The sequence below is a fragment of the Lepidochelys kempii genome, chromosome 11 (genome assembly GCF_965140285.1).
Source record: "Lepidochelys kempii isolate rLepKem1 chromosome 11, rLepKem1.hap1, whole genome shotgun sequence".
Taxonomy (NCBI): Eukaryota; Metazoa; Chordata; order Testudines; family Cheloniidae; genus Lepidochelys; species Lepidochelys kempii.
The window spans coordinates 39,129,243-39,149,329 of record NC_136390.1 but is presented as its reverse complement, the minus strand read 5'-3'; the positions used below and the strand labels follow the sequence as shown (position 1 = coordinate 39,149,329).

General features: G+C 40.4%; 1 protein-coding gene across 6 annotated transcripts in view; it reads right to left on the bottom strand.

The window, feature by feature from the left end:
• The window catches only part of UBR3 (ubiquitin protein ligase E3 component n-recognin 3), a 207,312-nt gene that overhangs the window by 146,050 nt on the left and 41,175 nt on the right, over positions 1-20,087 (bottom strand). For all 6 annotated transcript variants that reach the window (XM_073305786.2, XM_073305785.2, XM_073305780.2 and 3 more), the window contains exons 7-10: positions 17,985-18,115; positions 12,920-13,148; positions 3,856-4,035; positions 2,088-2,221 (exon numbers count right to left, since the gene is read on the bottom strand). In XM_073305786.2, the coding sequence (XP_073161887.1) occupies positions 2,088-2,221; positions 3,856-4,035; positions 12,920-13,148; positions 17,985-18,115 (674 nt within the window). The remainder of the gene's footprint in view (positions 1-2,087; positions 2,222-3,855; positions 4,036-12,919; positions 13,149-17,984; positions 18,116-20,087) is intronic.

Sequence of the window (20,087 nt, the reverse complement as noted above, 5' to 3'; positions counted from 1 at the left end):
GTGTAATTATAGTGAACGTATAGGAGTAATTTTGTTTCAGGTTAACCATAAACTTTATTTTTATATATATTTATATATATTCTCACATTGAAATGCAATTTAATTGCATCTCTCAAAGTTAAGGCAAGATAGGCTATAAACCTCAAGCAGTGGGGCCAAAAGCATGTGGTGGGGTGGAAGGGAAGACAACTAGTTGGCACTTCAAAAACTAGTAAATTGTAGTACAGTATTCTAAGGGCAATTTAGCCTCAGAAGTGAGATTTAATAAGAATATCTTAATATGATTTACAATATGAAAATGCCTTTGCAATTGCTAATTTAAACTTTTGGAATATTTAGTTTACACAAAGAAGTCTTTTCAGTGCACATTTCAATCCAGACTTCACTGTCCTATGAACACCAACATAACTCCTCCTACTTATTTTGGAAACTAGTTAAAATTAGAAGATTGATATTTATTATTCATAATAAATGATGATGAGGTAGAAATGTAAAAGTTTTCATGTTTCAAGTATTCCTCTCAATAGAAGGATTCCATTTTCTGCTAGTCTATCATTGTTTGACACACAAATTAACAATTGTGTGGTGTAATTGTGAGAAAAATCATCATTATGCAAGAGATTTAATCTCACATAGTTAATACTCCAGATCTTTGATTTGATAATTATGCACAAATACGTAGTTTTATTACTGTCCCAAAATGACTATTTGCAGGCACAACCAACCAACCAATATTATAATCACATCACAGCAGACTTAATTTTCTCTTTTCCCAATATTACAGAATAATCACCAGAGTTGTTCGGACACAAGTATCAACCTATATCCCATTACATTTTAACCTCATTCCTATTACAGTCAGTGTTCACCCAAGACCTCTAGTCCCAGTTCTGGAGACTATAACTAAGTAACATCAATCATATTTAAATAGGCACTTCAAAGGATTTACGAGATTGCTGTTACAGAGTTATATCCTCAGCTCTAATAGGTACAGCCTGAGATGTCTGTTGCTTGCCCACTCTATCTTTGTTTTCACTAAAATAATGCTTCTTTCAGAGAAACGAACAGTGGCTTTTCTCCTCTTCCATAGAAACAAGTCTCCAATATCATCATCCTTATCAAAGCTCCTGTGAAGGCATTAAAATCAAACTGGGGGGTTGATACTCTCATATACATTTCCTTAGTTTAAAGAGATTACTCTCTCAAACTCCTATACATTGCACTATGCAGGTCAGAAGCTATTTACAGTATCATTCAGTTGGCTGGCAAAGACAGTTCCCAGGCTTGGGTACAACCCTACATGTAACATGGACACCAACACCACAAGGACAGATGTTAGTGCCAAGTCTCATGTGGCCTACTTGCTGGTAGTTGTATCACCTACTAGAAGAAAGCAGCAGTTGGTGCACATATTACAGAGCTCCAGCCATTACTGCCCTAATCTAACATCTTGATAAGCCAACAAAGGGGACTAGTTTGCTTTTTTTAAGCCCCCTTATTTGACATACAAATGAAAAGCCTTAATTCACCTAAATAGAAAAATAAATCTCACCACACTCAGAGGCTTCACACAATGAAGATTCTGGAAAAGCTTGTCCTGAATCATCAAGACAAACCCATGGGAACATTTCAGCCTGCAGGTATTGATGAAAGTCATGATTTAGTGTATGAAAAAAATCTTTGGTGCTCCAGCTGAGCAATTTGGAGGAAGAGAACCCTTCAGCCAAGAATGCTTTTATTCAAAAACGCGTATCTCGTTTGTTTCAAAGATCTTCCAAGTGAACATCTGAAGTCATCACTCTTTTCTCCAGTCAAATGTCTGGCCAAATCTTATGCAGAGAACTTGAGTATAAACATCTTTTAAAGGATTTGTGAGTTCTGTTCAAATAAACTACAAAATACTGCCGGATGTATTTTAATCAACTTCAATTTCATACACCATCCAGAAAGTAACACTTGATGGAGAACTGATACATGACCCTAAAATCCAACTATTTGTAATATTTGCTGAGACTACAAAAAGGAAGTTAAAAGGAGTTGTTGTTTTTTAAAAGACGAAGCAAAAATGAAAAAAATGTTTGCCTTACCCTAACTTTACAATGTGATAGCAGTCCCCACATTGGTTGGGCACAGGCTTCCAGTTCAGCAGCAAATGCAGCATAGTAGGTCTGTGATTCAAACTCCACATGCTCATTTAATTCTCGCTTATTTAAATTCATACCTTAAAAGACGTAAGCAGTGTTATACAACAGTATCTTTCTCTACCATTAAGTGGATCTTAGTATTTTTTTTAATTATACACACACTTACATATATGCATACCTATACAGGGAGATGACATCCTTGCAATAAGATTCAGAGGGTGTGATCAATTTTACCTAAGCATCCACAAGATTAAGGATTTGAACTGAACAGAGACCTTGAAAGTTGACTAGAAAGAGATTAGTTGAGTAGAGAAAGTCTGGCCATGTTAGGCTAGCAACTCAAGCACCCATGCTGAACAGGCACGTGATCTGAATTGGGCCCCTTTTAGTCCCAACTCCAAATCAAATCAATGAGAATTTTTAAATTGACTACAAAATCTTGGATCTCTCCATAGAGGAAGCATGCTTTCCACTATGCAAACATTCAGAGAAAAACAAATCAATAAAAAAATCTCTCACATTTCCACGTTTGTACAAAGAATACCTAAATACGTCAAGTTCATTTTCCCTAGTATTGAGTTTACAACTTTGACATTAAAACATATTTCTATCAAAGTCATAGCTTACACTGTTAATACAGGTTTCAGAGTAACAGCCGTGTTAGTCTGTATTCGCAAAAAGAAAAAGAGTACTTGTGGCACCTTAGAGACTAACCAATTTATTTGAGCATGAGCTTTCGTGAGCTACAGCTCACTTCATCGGATGCATACCGTGGAAACTGCAGAAGACATGGTATATAATGTCTTCTGAGACCATGGTTTATAATGGTATATAATGTCTTCTGCAGTTTCCACGGTATGCATCCGATGAAGTGAGCTGTAGCTCACGAAAGCTCATGCTCAAATAAATTGGTTAGACTCTAAGGTGCCACAAGTACTCCTTTTCTTTTTACTGTTAATACAACAATTTCATGAGAACTTTGGCAGTGTGTAACCCAATGCATTTTATTCACCCCTTCTGTGCCTGATCAACATGGGCTACATGGGTCTGTTAGAGCTTTATCTCCAGAGCCTAACATTTTAACTCAAGCGTAGAGAGATTCATGCTTTAAGCTCTGGAGATCCTCAGCTGCCATGATACAAGTTGGAGCTTGTCCAGAATTCAAATCATGGTGTGTCTCAAACACAGTTTCCATGACTAGAAGTAGTATGTAACCCACCAGTCAACATGTATTACGCATTCCCTGGTGTGCCCCAATCCACAGTGGATGCAAATCTATTACAGCTCTCATTTTGAGACCCTGTCTTTAGTTCAAACTACAGAAACTAATGCTTTTAGATCTTGGACGTCCCTGGTTCAACGCCTGGTGAGGGTCAAGATGTCAGTTGTCACAATTGCACATCGGAAGTGCTTAATGCCTTTACATGTTCAGCCTTTGCTTCTCATCAGTTGGCATTTCAGAAACAGAATTCTTTTGGCTTGAGTAATTTACAAGAAACTATCCACTTCCAGAAATTTGCATCAGATTAAAACTGAACACGCTAATGGATTAAATATTTTTATACAAGTGCGTGTAAGGTATATGTTATTGTAAACATTGTGTCACCTTTAAAAATTCTTGTTTAAGTACAGGAGAGAAAAGACTTTAAATTAAGCAGATTCCAAAAAAGGTATTTCTAATCTCTAAATAAGAAAGCTAAAAGCCACCTACCTTGAAAGAATGATACAAAATTCATCCAAGTTACTAACAGACTATGATCCTCCAGGAATTTCTTAGCCACACTTTGGTGTGAAAGGATATTAATAAAATCACTAACAAGTGGCCAGTAAGTATTATTCTTTAATAGTGCTTCCCCGCAGTTCACTACGACATGTAAACTGTTTTCTTCATCTAGGAAAAAAGTGATTAAAAAAATCCCATCATGATGTTTTTTAAAGAAAAAATATAGTAACTACCATAGTGAACAATTTAAAAAATCAGGGTTTAAAAACATTTATAGCATGCACAGCACACGGCTGTAAAGAACGATTACTTACCTTATAGCAACGATTGTTCTTCAAGATCTTGTCATCTGTGTGGATCCCATTCTAGGTATACATGCCCCCCACTTGCATGAGATTGGAAACTGAATAGTAGCGGTTGTTGGGCCATGCCTGCACTGCACATGTCCTTGTGCCCTGCCTTTCTAGACCATAAAAGGCACTATTGCTCAGTTACCTTGCTAATTTAATGACACATTTCAGAGTAACAGCCGTGTTAGTCTGTATTCGCAAAAAGAAAAGGAGTACTTGTGGCACCTTAGAGACTAACCAATTTATTTGAGCATGAGCTTTCGTGAGCTACAGCTCACTTCATCGGATGAGAGTGAATTTGTGTGGGGGGGTGGAGGGTGAGAAAACCTGGATTTGTGCTGGAAATGGCCCACCTGATGATCACTTTAGATAAGCTATTACCAGCAGGACAGTGGGGTGGGAGGAGGTATTGTTTCATATTCTCTGTGTATATATAAAGTCTGCTGCAGTTTCCACGGTATGCATCCGATGAAGTGAGCTGTAGCTCACGAAAGCTCATGCTCAAATAAATTGGTTAGTCTCTAAGGTGCCACAAGTACTCCTTTTCTTCTTGCTAATTTAAAATCTCAGGTAAAGAGGACTCCAAAAAAGCAGAGATGGAGGGCAGCTTGTGACACACACACACACACACACACACCCCAGCTCCTCAAAGAACCAAAGTTACTAGAAGGTAAGTAACTGTTCATTCTTCAAGTATGTGTCCATATGGCTCTCACTGAGGGTGACTAATGAGCAGTGTCCCATCTGGACAGTGTGACTGAGGAGTCCCAACGTTCACTAACTAACTAATGATTGTAATACTGCCCTACCAAAACTGGCATCTGACTCATGGCCAGGACCAGAGCATAGTGTTTAACAAAAGTCAGGCATTACTCTAAGTAGCTGCCTTGCAGATTTCAGACATAGGGATCAGAGTAGCAGCCGTGTTAGTCTGTATTCGCAAAAAGAAAAGGAGTACTAGTGGCACCTTAGAGACTAACCAATTTATTAGTCACTAAGGTGCCACTAGTACTCCTTTTCTCTTTAGACATAGGGATGTTTCTAACAGACCTGATTGGAGGACAAGCCCATTTTACAGCAACTTTCAAAGTTTGTTTTCATTCTGCAGTGGAACATTTTCATGAAAACAAAGTTGTTATAAAATGTCCTTTCTCAGACCAAAACCAGAGAAAAAGAGAAAGCGTACATACTGCCTCAGACATGAGAGATCCAGGTACAAGTTCCAGATATCCCTGATTCAGAGGAAAGTTTTTCCAACCCTGATCACTCTGAATCCCACCTTGAACCCCACATCCAGGGCAAGTACCATAGCCACTAGGCAAGTGAGAGAGAAAGACACTCTCCCCATTCCCCCCCCACACACACATGCTTCCTCCCCAATGAAAATGTTGTCAAAAGCAATAGGTTTAAACAAAACCGCATATTTCCCTGAAATTTCATTGACTCAAAAAAGTTCCAATCAGCTCCAGTTTCTAAAGCATGGAGAGGAGGCAGTTTCACTCTAGGGAAATGGAGCTTTGATGTTTGGAAGAAGAAGTGTATGAGACATGCCTTTGATTAGCAACTCTCTAGATATGGCTCAATGTGAATGCCGCATCTCCTTAGGTGCGCTGCCATCACAACTAGGTATTTAGTGAAGACTATTGGTACGGTGGAGAGAACGAGTTGTAGCACTTCGTATTGATGTGATCGGGCCCTACTAGGAATTGCAGGTTCTTCCTATGGGCCAAATGGATCACAATATGGAAGTACACATCTTGGAGGTTGTGATGCTTCTCGGGGTTATGGCCAGGGTTGTGCAGCACCTTGTCACCACCTGTCCTTGTCTCACCCCCAGTCTCTCCTCCAGCATTAAACAGCCAGACCAGCTCTGAGCCTCTATTTATAAAACAAGCCTGCTGATAGCTTACCCTTAGGTGAAATATACCAGGGCGTACCTCTGTAGCCCCAGACATAACTCCAACAATCTGTTATCTTCACTTGGAAACAGGGTACCTTCTGCTGCTTGTCTTTTCTGTAGTGACTCTCCCCTGAAGACTTTGCAATCTGTTGATTAGTATTTTGCTCAGTCTGTAAATAGGCATTCATTGTGAAGTATACAATATTCAGTTTACATATAGCCACATCAAGTTTCTTTCAGGTGGGAGATGCTTTTTATCACCTTTTGGTGACCAGTCCGAACTCACAGACCTTAAGACCATAATTTTCAGGAAGGATGGAGTGAGAGAGAACCTTACATATTATCTGTACATACATTTCATAAGGATTATGATAATCAGTGTGACACAAACTTTCGGTAGAGACCTGACATGACCCACTTTAACAAATTATCATGTAGGGACCAGACCCAAGGGATCGCTGTGCCCACTGCCAGTTGGCATCAAGAAGTCCCTGGGTGACAGAGATCAAGAACCACAAACCAGTCTTGTGCCTGAAAAGAAGGGATGATGTAGGCTGAATTTAAGACTGTGTATAAATGTGTTCAGTCTTCTCAGGTCTAGAATAGGATGAAGAGTCAGACCCTTTTTTCCTTCGGAATAACAAAATATCAGGAACAGAGGCCTCTTTCCCTGAGCTTTAGAGGTAACTCTGCTGTGGCTCCTAGGCAAAGCAGGATAGCCACTTCTTTTAGTTGATTATAAGAAGGGTCTCTGAAGACAGATAATGAAGGGGAATGGGTAGAGGGCCATGGACTGGAATTGGATGGAATAACCATGAGAGAACTTCCAGCACACACGTCTGTTATTCCAGTCCAAGCCCCACAGAAGAGAGCCAACCAGCATCTCAAGAAGGAGGTCTGGGCATAGCCCTTCCCCGATCTGAATGTGGCTCTCAAATCTCCTGCTGTCTGGAAGCAAGTGTAGTCTGGTTAGTGACTAAGGAAGATAACAGTCTCATACAAGAGTACCTCGTCTTCCTCCTAGATGGTTACTCAGAGAACTATTGCGAGTAGCTGGGTGTTTTCTGTCTAGCTTCCCTTGCCCTTGATATTTAAAGGGCCTGTGAATGGGGCAGAGGTGTAAATGCTTAGGGAGCCACGTATCTAATATCTTTTTTGGGTGCATAGTGCATCATTGGTACATATGGTGAGTAAGTCTGAACACTCCAAGGGCAAGTCCTCAATTGTATTCTCCACCTCCCTAGGGATGAAAGAAGCCTGTAACCATGATGCTCTGCACACAGCTACCACAACAGCCAGGGATTTAGCCACCACGTCCAACGCATCCATGGCTGTCTGTAAAAGAGGCCTTTGCCATTGGTTGTCCTTCAGCAACAATGGCTTTAACGCTGACTTAGAGTATTGAAGAAGTTTGGCCAGAAAGGGAGATAACTCTGCCCTAGGTCAGATAGTTTCACAAACAAAGCTTGACAGTTAGCTACTTGTAGCTGGAGTGATGCTGACAAATAAGCCTTCCTTCTAAAGAGAGGCAATTTATTTGGGCCCTTGGCCTTAGGAATGTTCTTGGATAGTTTGGTTATCTCATGCAGGGCAGAGACTACTAATGAACCCAATGTTGGACAGGTATAAAATTGCTCAAACCTCTTTTGGGGGACTGGTCTTCCTTTCAATTCTTTTAGCAGCAATGTGGCTGGCATCTGCCATAGAGTTTTAGCTGGTTCTAAGATGCCGTCATTAATTGGCAATGCTAGTCTAGCAAAAGAGGAGGAATGCAATATGTCAAACAGCTTGTAAGCTTTTTCTTCAATTACTGAGGTTTCTATTTCAAAAGGTCTCAGCTAAACAAGAGAGCATCTTCTGAAAGGCTCCAAAGCAGGTATGGGAGCCAAGGAAAATGCCTCATCAGGGACTATGAAAGATGTTCAAGAAGCTCAAGACATGCCAGTTCCTCCTCTGTCAGCTGTACTTGTTCCTCCCTGTCTTCAGATGGGGTTCTGACAATTGCTGCGGAATTGGAGCATGACCTTCTGCATTTTCTTCAGTGATAGGAGGGAGTTAGATTCCAAGATGCTCTAGACGGAAACCCCCACTATGCCCAACAGGGCCAAGGCAGAACAGGATAAGGCTGGTTTTGGTCAGTCCACTATCATTCCTGAGATGGATAAGTCAGAGATCTGGAGTGCCCCTGATTTGCAGAGAAAGACTTTCTCCTGATCTGTGTGAATGGTGAGAAGATTCTCTGCTGTAAGGTGGAGAGGTGTGTCCCGGAGATGAAGAGGAGTAGACTGCCTCCAAAGATAAGTCTGATTTTTGAGGTGACCTCAGTACCATGAGGTCAGAGACTCATGTCGATGCTGAGTGCAGTGCCATTGGTGCCAGAAATATAGCTACCTCCTCTAACAGTAGATTGGACAGTACCATAAATGTGTCAATTGTTACTGTCAATGCTGATACTGGGGGCAGCAGTTTGTGGTTGCCAGCACGGTCAGATGTAGGCACTGAGGATGCCTTATATATCTTCAGTGTACAGCTGGAAGTTGAACCAGCATCTCTTGCTCCGGTCACAAGAGCAGACCACGTGCTCAGTTCCTCGGAGGAGAGTAAGGGTTTAAGCATCTCCTCGTAGGAAGAGGGAGTTTTCATATCTCCCTTGCTTTGGTAAGGAGGCAGTAGTGGTCTTTGGTGCTGAAGTAGTAGCTGGAACCAATGTGGTCAGATGGTCTCAGATCCCTGACAGACAGTGCCATGGATTTTTTTGCCAGTACCAGCATTAAGTGTTGTGTGCTGGCTAACAAGGGCACTGGCTAACTGGGACTTGGACTTTACCAGTCCCATCTTAGAGATCAAGGCCTGTTCTTCAGGGTCTGAGGTCCCTTTCACTGATTGTCCAAGAAGATTCAACTTCAGCAGAGCATCTCTGGATTTTCTTGTGACGGTAGAAAACAGCACAAAGGATAGTAGTCTGGTACATGGATCTCACCAAAACAAAAAATGCCAGCTGCTATGACAGTCTGTAAGCAGAATGAGTCTGTCATGGGACTGGCACTGTTTAAAGCCTGAGGGCTTTGAATCTGCTATTGTAGGACCTTACAGCAGCACAGTTGTACGGCTGCAGCTGCGTCATTATAACATCTTCTGTGTAGCCGCTCTTTGCCGGTGGGAGGCATAATTAAACCATTCCCAATGAGCAGCGGTAGCTATGTCGGCGGGAGACGCACTGTCCACACCAGAGCTTTTGTCGGTGAAACTTACGTCGGTCAGGGATGGCCTTTTTCACACCCCTGACCAACAAAAGTTTTGCTGACAAAAGTTCCAGTGTAAACAAAGCCTAAATATACCTTAGTAGATTTCTTGCTACATCTTCTCGTTCCTCCTTTCCAGCATATCTGCATAAGCCTTTTTGCCAGTTCATCCATGCCTGAATCTCATTCAGATGGATAAGGCATTTGACCGTGTTAACTAGTTTTATGATTTAGAGGAAGAACTGTGTTTCATCAATATACTAAACACACTGTAACACACCCGTCTATGCAAATAAGAACATAAGAATGGCCATACTGGGTCAGACCACAGGTCCATCCAGCCCAGTATCATGTCTACCGACAGTGGCCAATGCCAGGAGTGAACCTAACAGGTAATGATCAAGTGATCCCTCTCCCGCCATCCCTCTCCACCCTCTGACAAACAGAGGCTAGTGACACCATTCCTTACCCATCCTGGCTAATAGCCATTAATGGACTTATAGGGCCACTGACCCAAGGGAAGAACAAGATGGAAGCCTGCAGAACTCCACGAGACAGCCATTGAGAGAGACGAGTAACTGTCCAGAATTATTCTGGAATCTTTCAGCAGTATGAGCAAAGCCACCAAAAGGCTTCCTATGTTGAGGGCTGCAGGCAAGTCAACCATACTTCATGATTAATGGAACTGGTAGCAGATGATAGATTCAAAAACAGATCACAAGGGGGACAATCTCCACCCTACCAAGGAGAAGATCTACCAAAACCATTTCCGCGCTCCAACCACATCTGTACCCAGACTCACAAACCTCAAGGAGACCAAGGCACCTCTCTCATATAAAGTTGCCTTGCCACAGCCTTCACAATAGTTTTAAATTCCAGAACCGAAAATAAAATATTGGCCAGAAATAGATCATTTTGAGTGCTGGTCATAGTAAGTTTCCTTACTTGACACTGTCAGTCTGCCCTGTCCTAAGGAAGGAGCTAACAATCTCTACCAATAATGAATCCAATTTTAATTTACTGGTCTTCACCGTCTCTAGTATCTCAGTAATCATGAATGGTCTAAATATCAAATCATGGCCACAGTCACAACAGTGAGCAATGATATGTACAACTGTGTATTACTGATATCAAAATCTGCCTTCCTATGTCTGCCTTCATATGCAGTATGCGCAGATACAAAATGGGGGATGCAAACCACTTCATGTCAAAATATAAAACATACAGTAATTAAAACAGCTGTCACTGCTAAGAGTTTCCTTGAATTATTAAAAAGGCAAACAATGAATCTTTGTGATACATGTCCAAAAAAGATTCTTAATAAGCTTTAAAATGCATTCAAATGCAAATGAACGTGCAAATTTGCTGTTTTCCTTCTTCCCCCTATTGAAACACTGATTCTTGAGTGCCCTAAACTCTCTTGTGTGTTAGCTGTTTGTTCCCAAAGTCTTTTAAAAAAAAAAATATTAAAGCAGTTCAGGCAACCACCAGATTACTTCATCATAACTACTGTTAAAACACTTTTTTTTAAGTAAGTCTTCTTAGTGCAAGACTAACAAACATAATCAAGATTAATAGCTTTATTTAGGCATAAGCTTTCGTGGGTTTAAAAAAGATGCATCTGAAGAAGTGGGGTTTTTTACCCATGAAAACTTATGCCTAAATAAATCTGTTTTTAGTCTTTAAGGTGCCACCGGACTCCATGTAGTTTTTGTGGATACTGACTAACACCTCTGATAATTAAGATTGTCTTCCAAGTAGGAATGTAGATCACTGTCAGTCCACACAGGAGGAGATTTATGTTCCAATTAACATTATCTCTACCCCACCCAACAATACGAATTCGGTGCAAAAATGGCACCTCTCTAAAAGCAGGGAAAATAGCTTTGTGAGGATTCTAGCAGATGATTCCCTAAGAACATGCAGTTGCTTGCCACAGCAGACACCAAATATCAGGTGAGATCCTTACCGCCTGCTCAAGCTCCCATTACATCTGGTAAAAGGGGTGGAGCTGCATAAAGGAGCACTAAAAGTCCTCGGTGCAGATGAAGGAGGAGTCCCCTTGCATAGGCACTACAGAAGGTGGACTGCTTGCAAGCCTTGGGATAGGCTTTATACCGGGGTTGGGTACATCATGCAGCACAGTGGAGATTCCAGACAGCTCTGAAGCCCATAGGGGAAGCCAGGAACGTGCCATAACTCACAAAAGGCTCTTAGGGCTCAGACAGGCTCTCTCAGAGCAACCCAGAAGCAGGAAGGCGCAAAAGGTGGATTAAAGCTACCATAACCTCGCCTGCCACTAGGCTGCAATTTCTGGCACAGCACAAACAATGAGGAGTCCTTGTGGCACCTTAGAGGCTAACAAATTTATTAGGGCATAAGCTTTCGTGGGCTAGAACCCACTTCATCAGATGCATGGAGTGGAAAATACAGTAGCAGGTATAAATACACAGCACATGAAAAGATGGGAGTTGCCTTACCAAGTGGGAGGTCAGTCTAACAAGACAATTCAATTAACAGTAGGCTACCAAGGGAGGAAAAATCACTTTTGTAGTGATAATGAGAGTGGCCTATTTCAAACTGTTGACAAGAAGGTGTGAGTAATAGTAGGGGGAAATTAGTATGGGGGAAATTAGGTTTTGTAATGACCCAACCACTCCCACTCTTTATTCAGGCCTAATCTGATGGTGTCCAATTTGCAAATTAATTCTAGTTCTGCAGTTTCACGTCCCAACATGCTTACAGATGATTAGTCTATACTGATAGCCAAGAAGCCAGAATCCTAGAGATATTTAAACAATACCTAGTTTTTAATAATGCAGTGTAAAGTTCTGCTAGTGTATCTCTGGTCTAGCAAAGTCACTTGACATTTGAATTGGCAATGGTAAGACTAAAAGACATCAGCATATATGAGCAATTCAGAGGATAACATTGTTATTCAAAACTTTTAAAGTGATTTATTTTGGGCAAGGAAAAAGTAGGCTCTGGGTCTTCACTAATGGGTTTACCCACTGTGCAGTATATTACATTCAGGTCTCCACTGTATCAGAATGCAAAGTGTCTAAACAGTAGTGTTTGTGAGGAGATTAATCATATTCTTAATTAATAATATCATGCATCGCAAAAGGCACTCCTCTCAGGGAAGGAAAATTAGAACCATTTAGAAGACAAGTGATGTCATGAAAGACTTTGAAAAATATTATGTTTAATAAAATCTCAACTTATATATAGTGCCATTCGTTGCAAAGCACAGCACTTTATGAACTGTATAAATGGAATCACTTCACCTGACACTGAAATGTGGCTACCTCTGAGGTGAAACATTCTGCTGTTTTATGTCATCCTACACTGTAGTTAAAAAAAACAGCATAAAATGCCAGTGACATACTGAATAAAGCTATTCTTACATTTCCCAAAAAGTTTTATGGTCTCTAGCTCCCAGTACGTGAGGCTACAACCTGTCCAGTTCTGAAAAGTTAGTGGCTAACTCAAAAACAGAAGATGAAACATTCAGTACAAGTCTCTTGTTTGATATTAATGAAAACAAGAATTCAACTTACCTTGCAGCTCACTTTTAATAAGACAACTTTCCATCATATATAATAGGACAGTGACCATAATATCCAACAGCTGACATTCTTCTGTCACTTGACGTGCTAGCTCTTCATTGCTGAATAACTGAACGCTGATATGCACAATTCTATTAGACATAGTGTCTGATTCATGGCTTTTCTTCAGTGTTTTCATAATAAAAGCATAATGCTGAACAAAAGTTTTAGTAAAGGCAATCTGCAAATTTAAAAATAAAAAGAATTTTAATATTACAATAGTTATATTTCCTCTTATTTAAAAAAATGTATTTGCAAACATACAATCAGTATTGCAGAGAAACATCAGATTTATCACAACAGGTCAAAAATCTGTGGTCCACCTTATCCAATATCCTGCTTCAGAAGAAGGTGCAGGAAATCTCACAATGGAATATCCTGGTCTTCCCAGCCTTCATCTTATATAATTGCATGTGTTCTCATTACACATGTAAATGACTCATCCTTTTTTAATATCTTGGTTCTTATGACTGAACCCTTAATTGTAGCACAACTGTTCAGTTACAGAAGGAACTAATCTAATCCTACTAAAATCTTGCTATCAATATCTTCTGACAATGAGTTCCACAAGCCAATTAAACACTGTATAAAAACTCATTCCTACCAGTTTTAAATTTGCCATCTTTTTCATTAGATATCCCCTTGCTCTTGTATTATGAAAAGGATAAACAGGAACTTCCAACTTAACTTCTCTACCATTCATTGTTTTATATATTTCTATAATGTCTTCTATTGGTAATCTCTCTAAACTAAAAAAAATAGGACTAATGTTTTCAATATTTCCTCATCAGGAAGTCTTTCTGTGACTTTCATTTTCTTTCCCTATCTCTAGATCCCAAATTTTTCTTCTAGAACCTTTTCCACATAGGATGACCGAAATGAACAAAGTATTCACCTAGACAAATTAGAGGATTGGGCCAAAAGAAATCTGATGAGGTTCAACAAGGACAAGTGCAGAGTCCTGCACTTAGGACGGAAGAATCCCATGCATCGCTACAGACTAGAGACCGAATGGCTAGGCAGCAGTTCTGCAGAAAAGGACCTAGGGGTTACAGTAGACGGGAAGCTGGATATGAGTCAACAGTGTGCCCTTGTTGCCAAGAAGGCCGATGGCATTTTGGGATGTATACGTAGGGGCACTGACAGCAGATCGAGGGACATGATCGTTCCCCTCTATTCGATATTGGTGAGGCCTCATCTGGAGTACAGTGTCCAGTTTTGGGCCCCACACTACAAGAAGGATGTGGATAAATTGGAAAGAGTCCAGCGGAGGGCAACAAAAATGATTAGGGGACTGGAACACATGACTTATGAGGAGAGGCTGAGGGAACGGGGCTTGTTTAGCCTGCGAAAGAGAAGAATGAGGGGGGATTTGATAGCTGCTTTCAACTACCTGAAAGGGGGTTCCAAAGAGGATGGATCTAGACTGTTCTAAGTGGTAGCTGATGACAGAACAAGGAGTAATGGTCTCAAGTTGCAGTGGGGGAGGTTTAGGTTGGATATTAGGAAAAACTTTTTCACTAGGAGGGTGGTGAAACACTGGAATGCGTTACCTAGGGAGGTGGTGGAATCTCCTTCCTTAGATATTTTTAAGGTCAGGCTTGACAAAGTCCTGGCTGGGATAATTTAGTTGGGAATTGGTCCTGCTTTGAGCAGGGGGTTGGACTAGATGACCTCCTGAGGTCCCTTCCAACCCTGATATTCTATGATTCTATTCTATGATTCAAGTTGAAAGTGTGCCACTGATTTAAGTAATGGCAATATTAAAATTTCAAGACCATTATTCAGTATTACTATTATTTTTACATTCTAACATCATGCTTGATTTTTTTACTGCTGCTGTCATACAGCAACTGTTCTCATTGAGTTGTCTGCAATGTCATCCAGGTCTTTCTCATAGATGGTTTCACTTAAGACAGAGCTGCAGTGTATATGAGCAGTTCATATTATTTGCCAACATTGAATTTCATCAGCCATCATGGCTTCCCATATATTTATCTTTGCTAGGTCTCTCTGGACTCCTTTAGTGCCTTCTCTAGTGCCAGAGGATGTTGTGAAGTCCAAGACTATAACAGGGTCCAAAAAAGAACTAGATAAATTCATGGAGGATAGATCCATCAATGACTATCCAAGATAGACAGGCATGGTGTCCTTAGCCTCTGTTTGCCAGAAGCTGATAATGGGTGACAGGGGATGGATCATTTGATTACCTGTTCTGTTCATTCCCTTTGAAGCACCTGGCTTTGGCCACTGTCAGAAGACAGGATATTGGGCTAGATGGACCTTTGGTCTGACCCAGTATGGTCTTATGTTCTAGGTTTGATTCTCCTAAATAATTCTGTCATCTACAAAGGTTTCCCACATCATTGTTAAAATGTTTTTTTCCAGATCAGTAATTAATATATTGAAACAATATCAGTCGTAGTATGGATCCTTGGGGCACCCCACTCTTAACGTTTCATCATGTTATAAACTGACCTTTTATTTATACTTTTGTCTTTTAGCCAATTTTTAATTCATTTCAAATTTCAAACCTAAGTGCCACTGCTGTTCTAAACTTCCACCATATGGACTTGTTTAGTCTGAAGAGATGAGATAATGCAAGCTGTTTTAGTGATTAAAGAAAATTTTCAGCTCAATAACTAAAATCCCACGTCTAGTCTAAAACCTGTCCTCTGAAAGTGTTAAATCTTTCTGGAACATAAAGTAGGCATTTTAAGGCTACCTTTAAGCCAATTGTGGCTTCCATGGTCTGAGAATACAAAATCACTACTTCACTTTACCCATGTCTGTCCACACTCTGAAATACATGGCCCATTTTTATTAAGAACACTGCAGTTTCCTACTTTTATTGGAACTGATTCTCCACAATACTGTGAAGCATAAAGGGACCATAAACAGGCCCCCTCTCCCCTGAATAAAGTAAGCCCAGAGTAGCGGATATGTTTGGAGTATACTGTGCATTGATTATTCTTGGCTGGAGGATAGCCTTCAGATACCATTCAATCCAGACCATAAGTTACAGTGGATGACACTATATTTCTGCAGAAATGAAAAAAGAGGATTTGGCCTTTTTAGAGAGACAAGGTGGGGGAGGTAATAATTTTCAGAGACAACAGAATTTGGTCCAATAAAAGACATTATCTCACTCACCTTCTCTCTCTACTATCCTGGGACTGACGCAGCTACAGCACTGTAAAATCTATCCCTACAGCATTCAGTGGGCCAAAGAGCACCAGTAGAGAACCATATAAAATTAAGTCAGAAGAGCGCAAGCATAGGTATCGTAGAATATCAGGGGTGAAAGGGATCTCACGAGGTCATCTACTCCAACCTCCTGCTCAAAGCAGGACCAATCTCCAATTAAATCAAACTGATTCTTCTGCTGAAAGCCAAATAACTGACTTCTGTTATTCCTATCCAAACTTAGGCTGGATTTACACAGGGAGGGTTACCCTTGAACTATCTATGCATCTACATAGCTTATTTCCATTTAAGAACTGTATTTCTTGTGGTACTGTACAGCAATAAGAAACTGAACTAATTGATGATCTTGTGGTTAACATATGAGACTAGATGCAGGAGATCTGGTTTCAATTACCAGTTGTATCAGACACTTCTCTCTGTGCCTCAGTTCCCCATCTGTAAAAGGTAGGTAAACCTTCCTTTCTCCAATAGCTTGTAAGGTCTTTAGGCAGGACTGTCTCTTTCTACATTCATTTAACATTTTAAAAAAGGAAAAACTGGTACAATTCAATGACTGAACTGAACTAATATGTAGAATACAACTTCACAGAATAACTTTGCAATCTTCACCATTCCTTTCCCTTCACTTGTGTCTCTTGTTACATCATATCTAGTAGGACTTCTAAGCTCCCTGGGACACGGTCTGTATATTACTTGTTTTGTAAAGCACTAGAACTGGTTGTAAAATGGTGGTTTCCTCCCTTGAGATGATTTCCTATTTTTGTCCAAAAAAAAAAAAATCTGAACAAACTTGGTTGTCTGATTTACTAAAATTTGAGGAAAATAGACATTTTCTGCAAAAATATAATTAAGTCAAAAACCCAATTTTCTGCCAAAAATAAATTCGATTAAAAAGTAATTTGACCAGTCCTACCTGACACACTTCAGGAGCTGTAGAGGTAATAAGGCATAATGTTCTGCTTCCAAAAGTCATCAGTTAACACACATTAAAATTAGCAGGTCTCAACAACAGCAGATATTCTTTCACAATAAAGATGTGAACCAAGTCATTTCTTATAACCAGATGAGATATGAGTTATTATTTATTCCTCAGTTTATTATAGGTGGCATAGGTAAAAATGTCTATAGTTAAGCCTGACACTTTCCAAGAGATTTTAAATTAGCACCAGGGGATTGAGGAAACCCAATTAAAAACTACATAAAGCAGTCAAGCTAATTTTTATCATAGAAAAAATATTGTATTAACACATCCTCCTGCCACAAGAATTACATGCACTGGATCTTTAACTAACTAGTTCTAAAGAGTATATTAACAGTAACAAAATATCTCAGGAGCAGATGTCTCTTCCCCATCCTAAATGTCTGATGTCTAAGGAAACTTGAGGGGGGTGGGGAGGGGGAAAGAATGGGTGTAGAGAAACAGCTTGTTGATATTGCACTTGCTCCAAGTCTGGAAACTAAAACTGTGAAGGCTTGTATGTATCTGCCCTTCAGAGAGTTAGATCTTATAAAGTCTAACAAAGCTTATGAGCTAAAATGGGAATAGCCAAAACAACAAAACAAACAATACTCTGGCTCCTGAAGGAATTTTCAGAACGGAATTATTCAGCCAACCTGTTTTGTCCACATCTCCTTCCATGTATTGTGCGGCTCTGGACATACCAACAAACCCTCAAATAATAAAAGAACACAGGGTTTGTTATATTAATTATTTATATCAACCATATATGTACTCATGCAAGATGCAATACAAGCTGAAAGTGAGTGAGTAAAGGAAATTGTTTTGGGGGGAAGGAGGGCATGTAAATACCTTATAATCTTGATCTGGTAGCATGTTGAGTAAGAAAGTTACCATCTTTTGTGGAAATTCATATTTTATTGTCCAAAATAATAATTCTTCTAGAAAACATTTATGCTTTAAAACATCCATGATGGACTGATCTGCATAAACAGTAGGAGAACAGAGGGGAGTAAAAGACTTCAGAATGACTTTACATATCACAAAGGACATCCCAACATTAGTTTATTAATATTCTATTTAACTTCCTAGATCAGGGGTGGCCAACCGGTGGCTCAGGAGCCACATGCGGCTCTTCAGAAGTTAACATGAGGCTCCTTGTATAGGCACCCACTCCGGGGCTGGAGCTACAGGCACCAACTTTCCAATGTGCCAGCGGGTGCTCACTGCTCAACCCCTGGCTCTGCCACAGGCCCTGCCCCCGTTCCACCCCTTCCCACCTCCTCCCCTGAGCCTGCCCTGGCCCTAGCTCCTCTTCCTCTCCCCCCTCATCCTCCCAAACCTCCTGCATGCCACGAAACAGCTGATCGGGGGGTATGGGGAGAGATGGGGAGGCACTGATCAGCGGGGCTGCTGGCGGGTGGGAGGCACTGGGAGCATGAAGGGGGAGCTGATGGGGGGCTGCTGACGTATTACTGTGGCTCTTTGGCAATGTACATTGGTAAATTCTGGCTCCTTCTCAGGCTCAGGTTGGCCACCCCTGTACTAGATGCAAATATCTAAGAATCAGGAACATCTTAATGCTACTATCCTGCTAATGTTGATTAAAGGGTTTTCTAATACTTGAGGAAAAAAGTTAGCTATCACCAATACTGTATCAAGTATATGCTTGTAATGATTTCATTCCTGCAGTCATCAGTGGAAGTCCTCAGTACAAATCAGCTGCAGAATCAAGCCCTTATACAGAACCCAATCTATCAACCTTACACTGGGTAGTGACTTACTCTGCAAATAGACACACTGGGTCAGACCTTCAGCTGATGGAAATTGTCATAGTTCCACTGACTTCAATTGAGCTACAACAATTTATACAAATTGAAGATTTAGTCATTGATTTCAGTAGAATTACTGATGGAGTACAGTACTATTCAACAGGAGCAAGTGTGGCAGAATCTGACCCACACTAATTGAATGTTAAAACTGTGATATAAATTAGGTTTAATTCCTAAAAACATATATGATCTTTTTGAAAACTTTTAAAACCTTTAAATAAAATGTAACACTTACATAACATTTTGCCTCTTCCAATCAATTTACATACAAATAATAAATTCTCAAAACAATCTGGTGAAGTAGGCAAGTATTATCCCAAATCTATACAATGAAAAAACTGATAAATAAAGCAGCTTTTCCAAAAATTATAAACCAAGTTAGTAGTAGAACAGGGATCAAAACCCAGTTTATCTCAACTCCCACACTCATTATGAGTCTACTAAATCACACAGTATCTCAACTGTCCTTCAAAGCTCTAATACTTACTATTCCACAGATAACATAACATGTCCACTCCTACAGTATGGAGAGATTTATGCAAATATGACCCTCCTGTACCTACTGGAGCCAACCGGGCTCAGGGAAAGGGAATCTTTCCCCAGAGGAGGGCAAGCAGCAGTAATGCCACCTCTCCCCCAAAGAAGGCAGAGATAAATTCCAACCAGGATTTTATAAAGGCTCCACCAAATCAGGGCAGGCAGTGCAAGAAATGCTGAATCAGTGCATCTCCTGGCCTGGCACTGTTCCCCACCCCTCCAGGCCAGACCCAATTATTTGTGGGATGTATTGGATGGCTTTAGGCCCAACAGTGAAGGGGGAATTGCTAGCATTTTGTGCCACTTTGCCCACTCCAGGTGAGCTTACCACCTGCATAGCCAACGTTCCATAGTCACATGCCAGTGGTGGACTCTGTCCTCTATGTTGGAATTTTCAGAAATTGTTAAAATATCACAAGAAATATGAACAATTTAAACTTGAGAGGCATTTTCATGAGGAGTCTCTTTTTCCAATCCAAACAAAGAAGAAAATCTATCTATGTTCTGGAAACGTGATATCAGAGAATTCATTTTTACCTCTCTTAATCCTGAATATTCCATCAAAAATCACCAGTCGCTTACTACA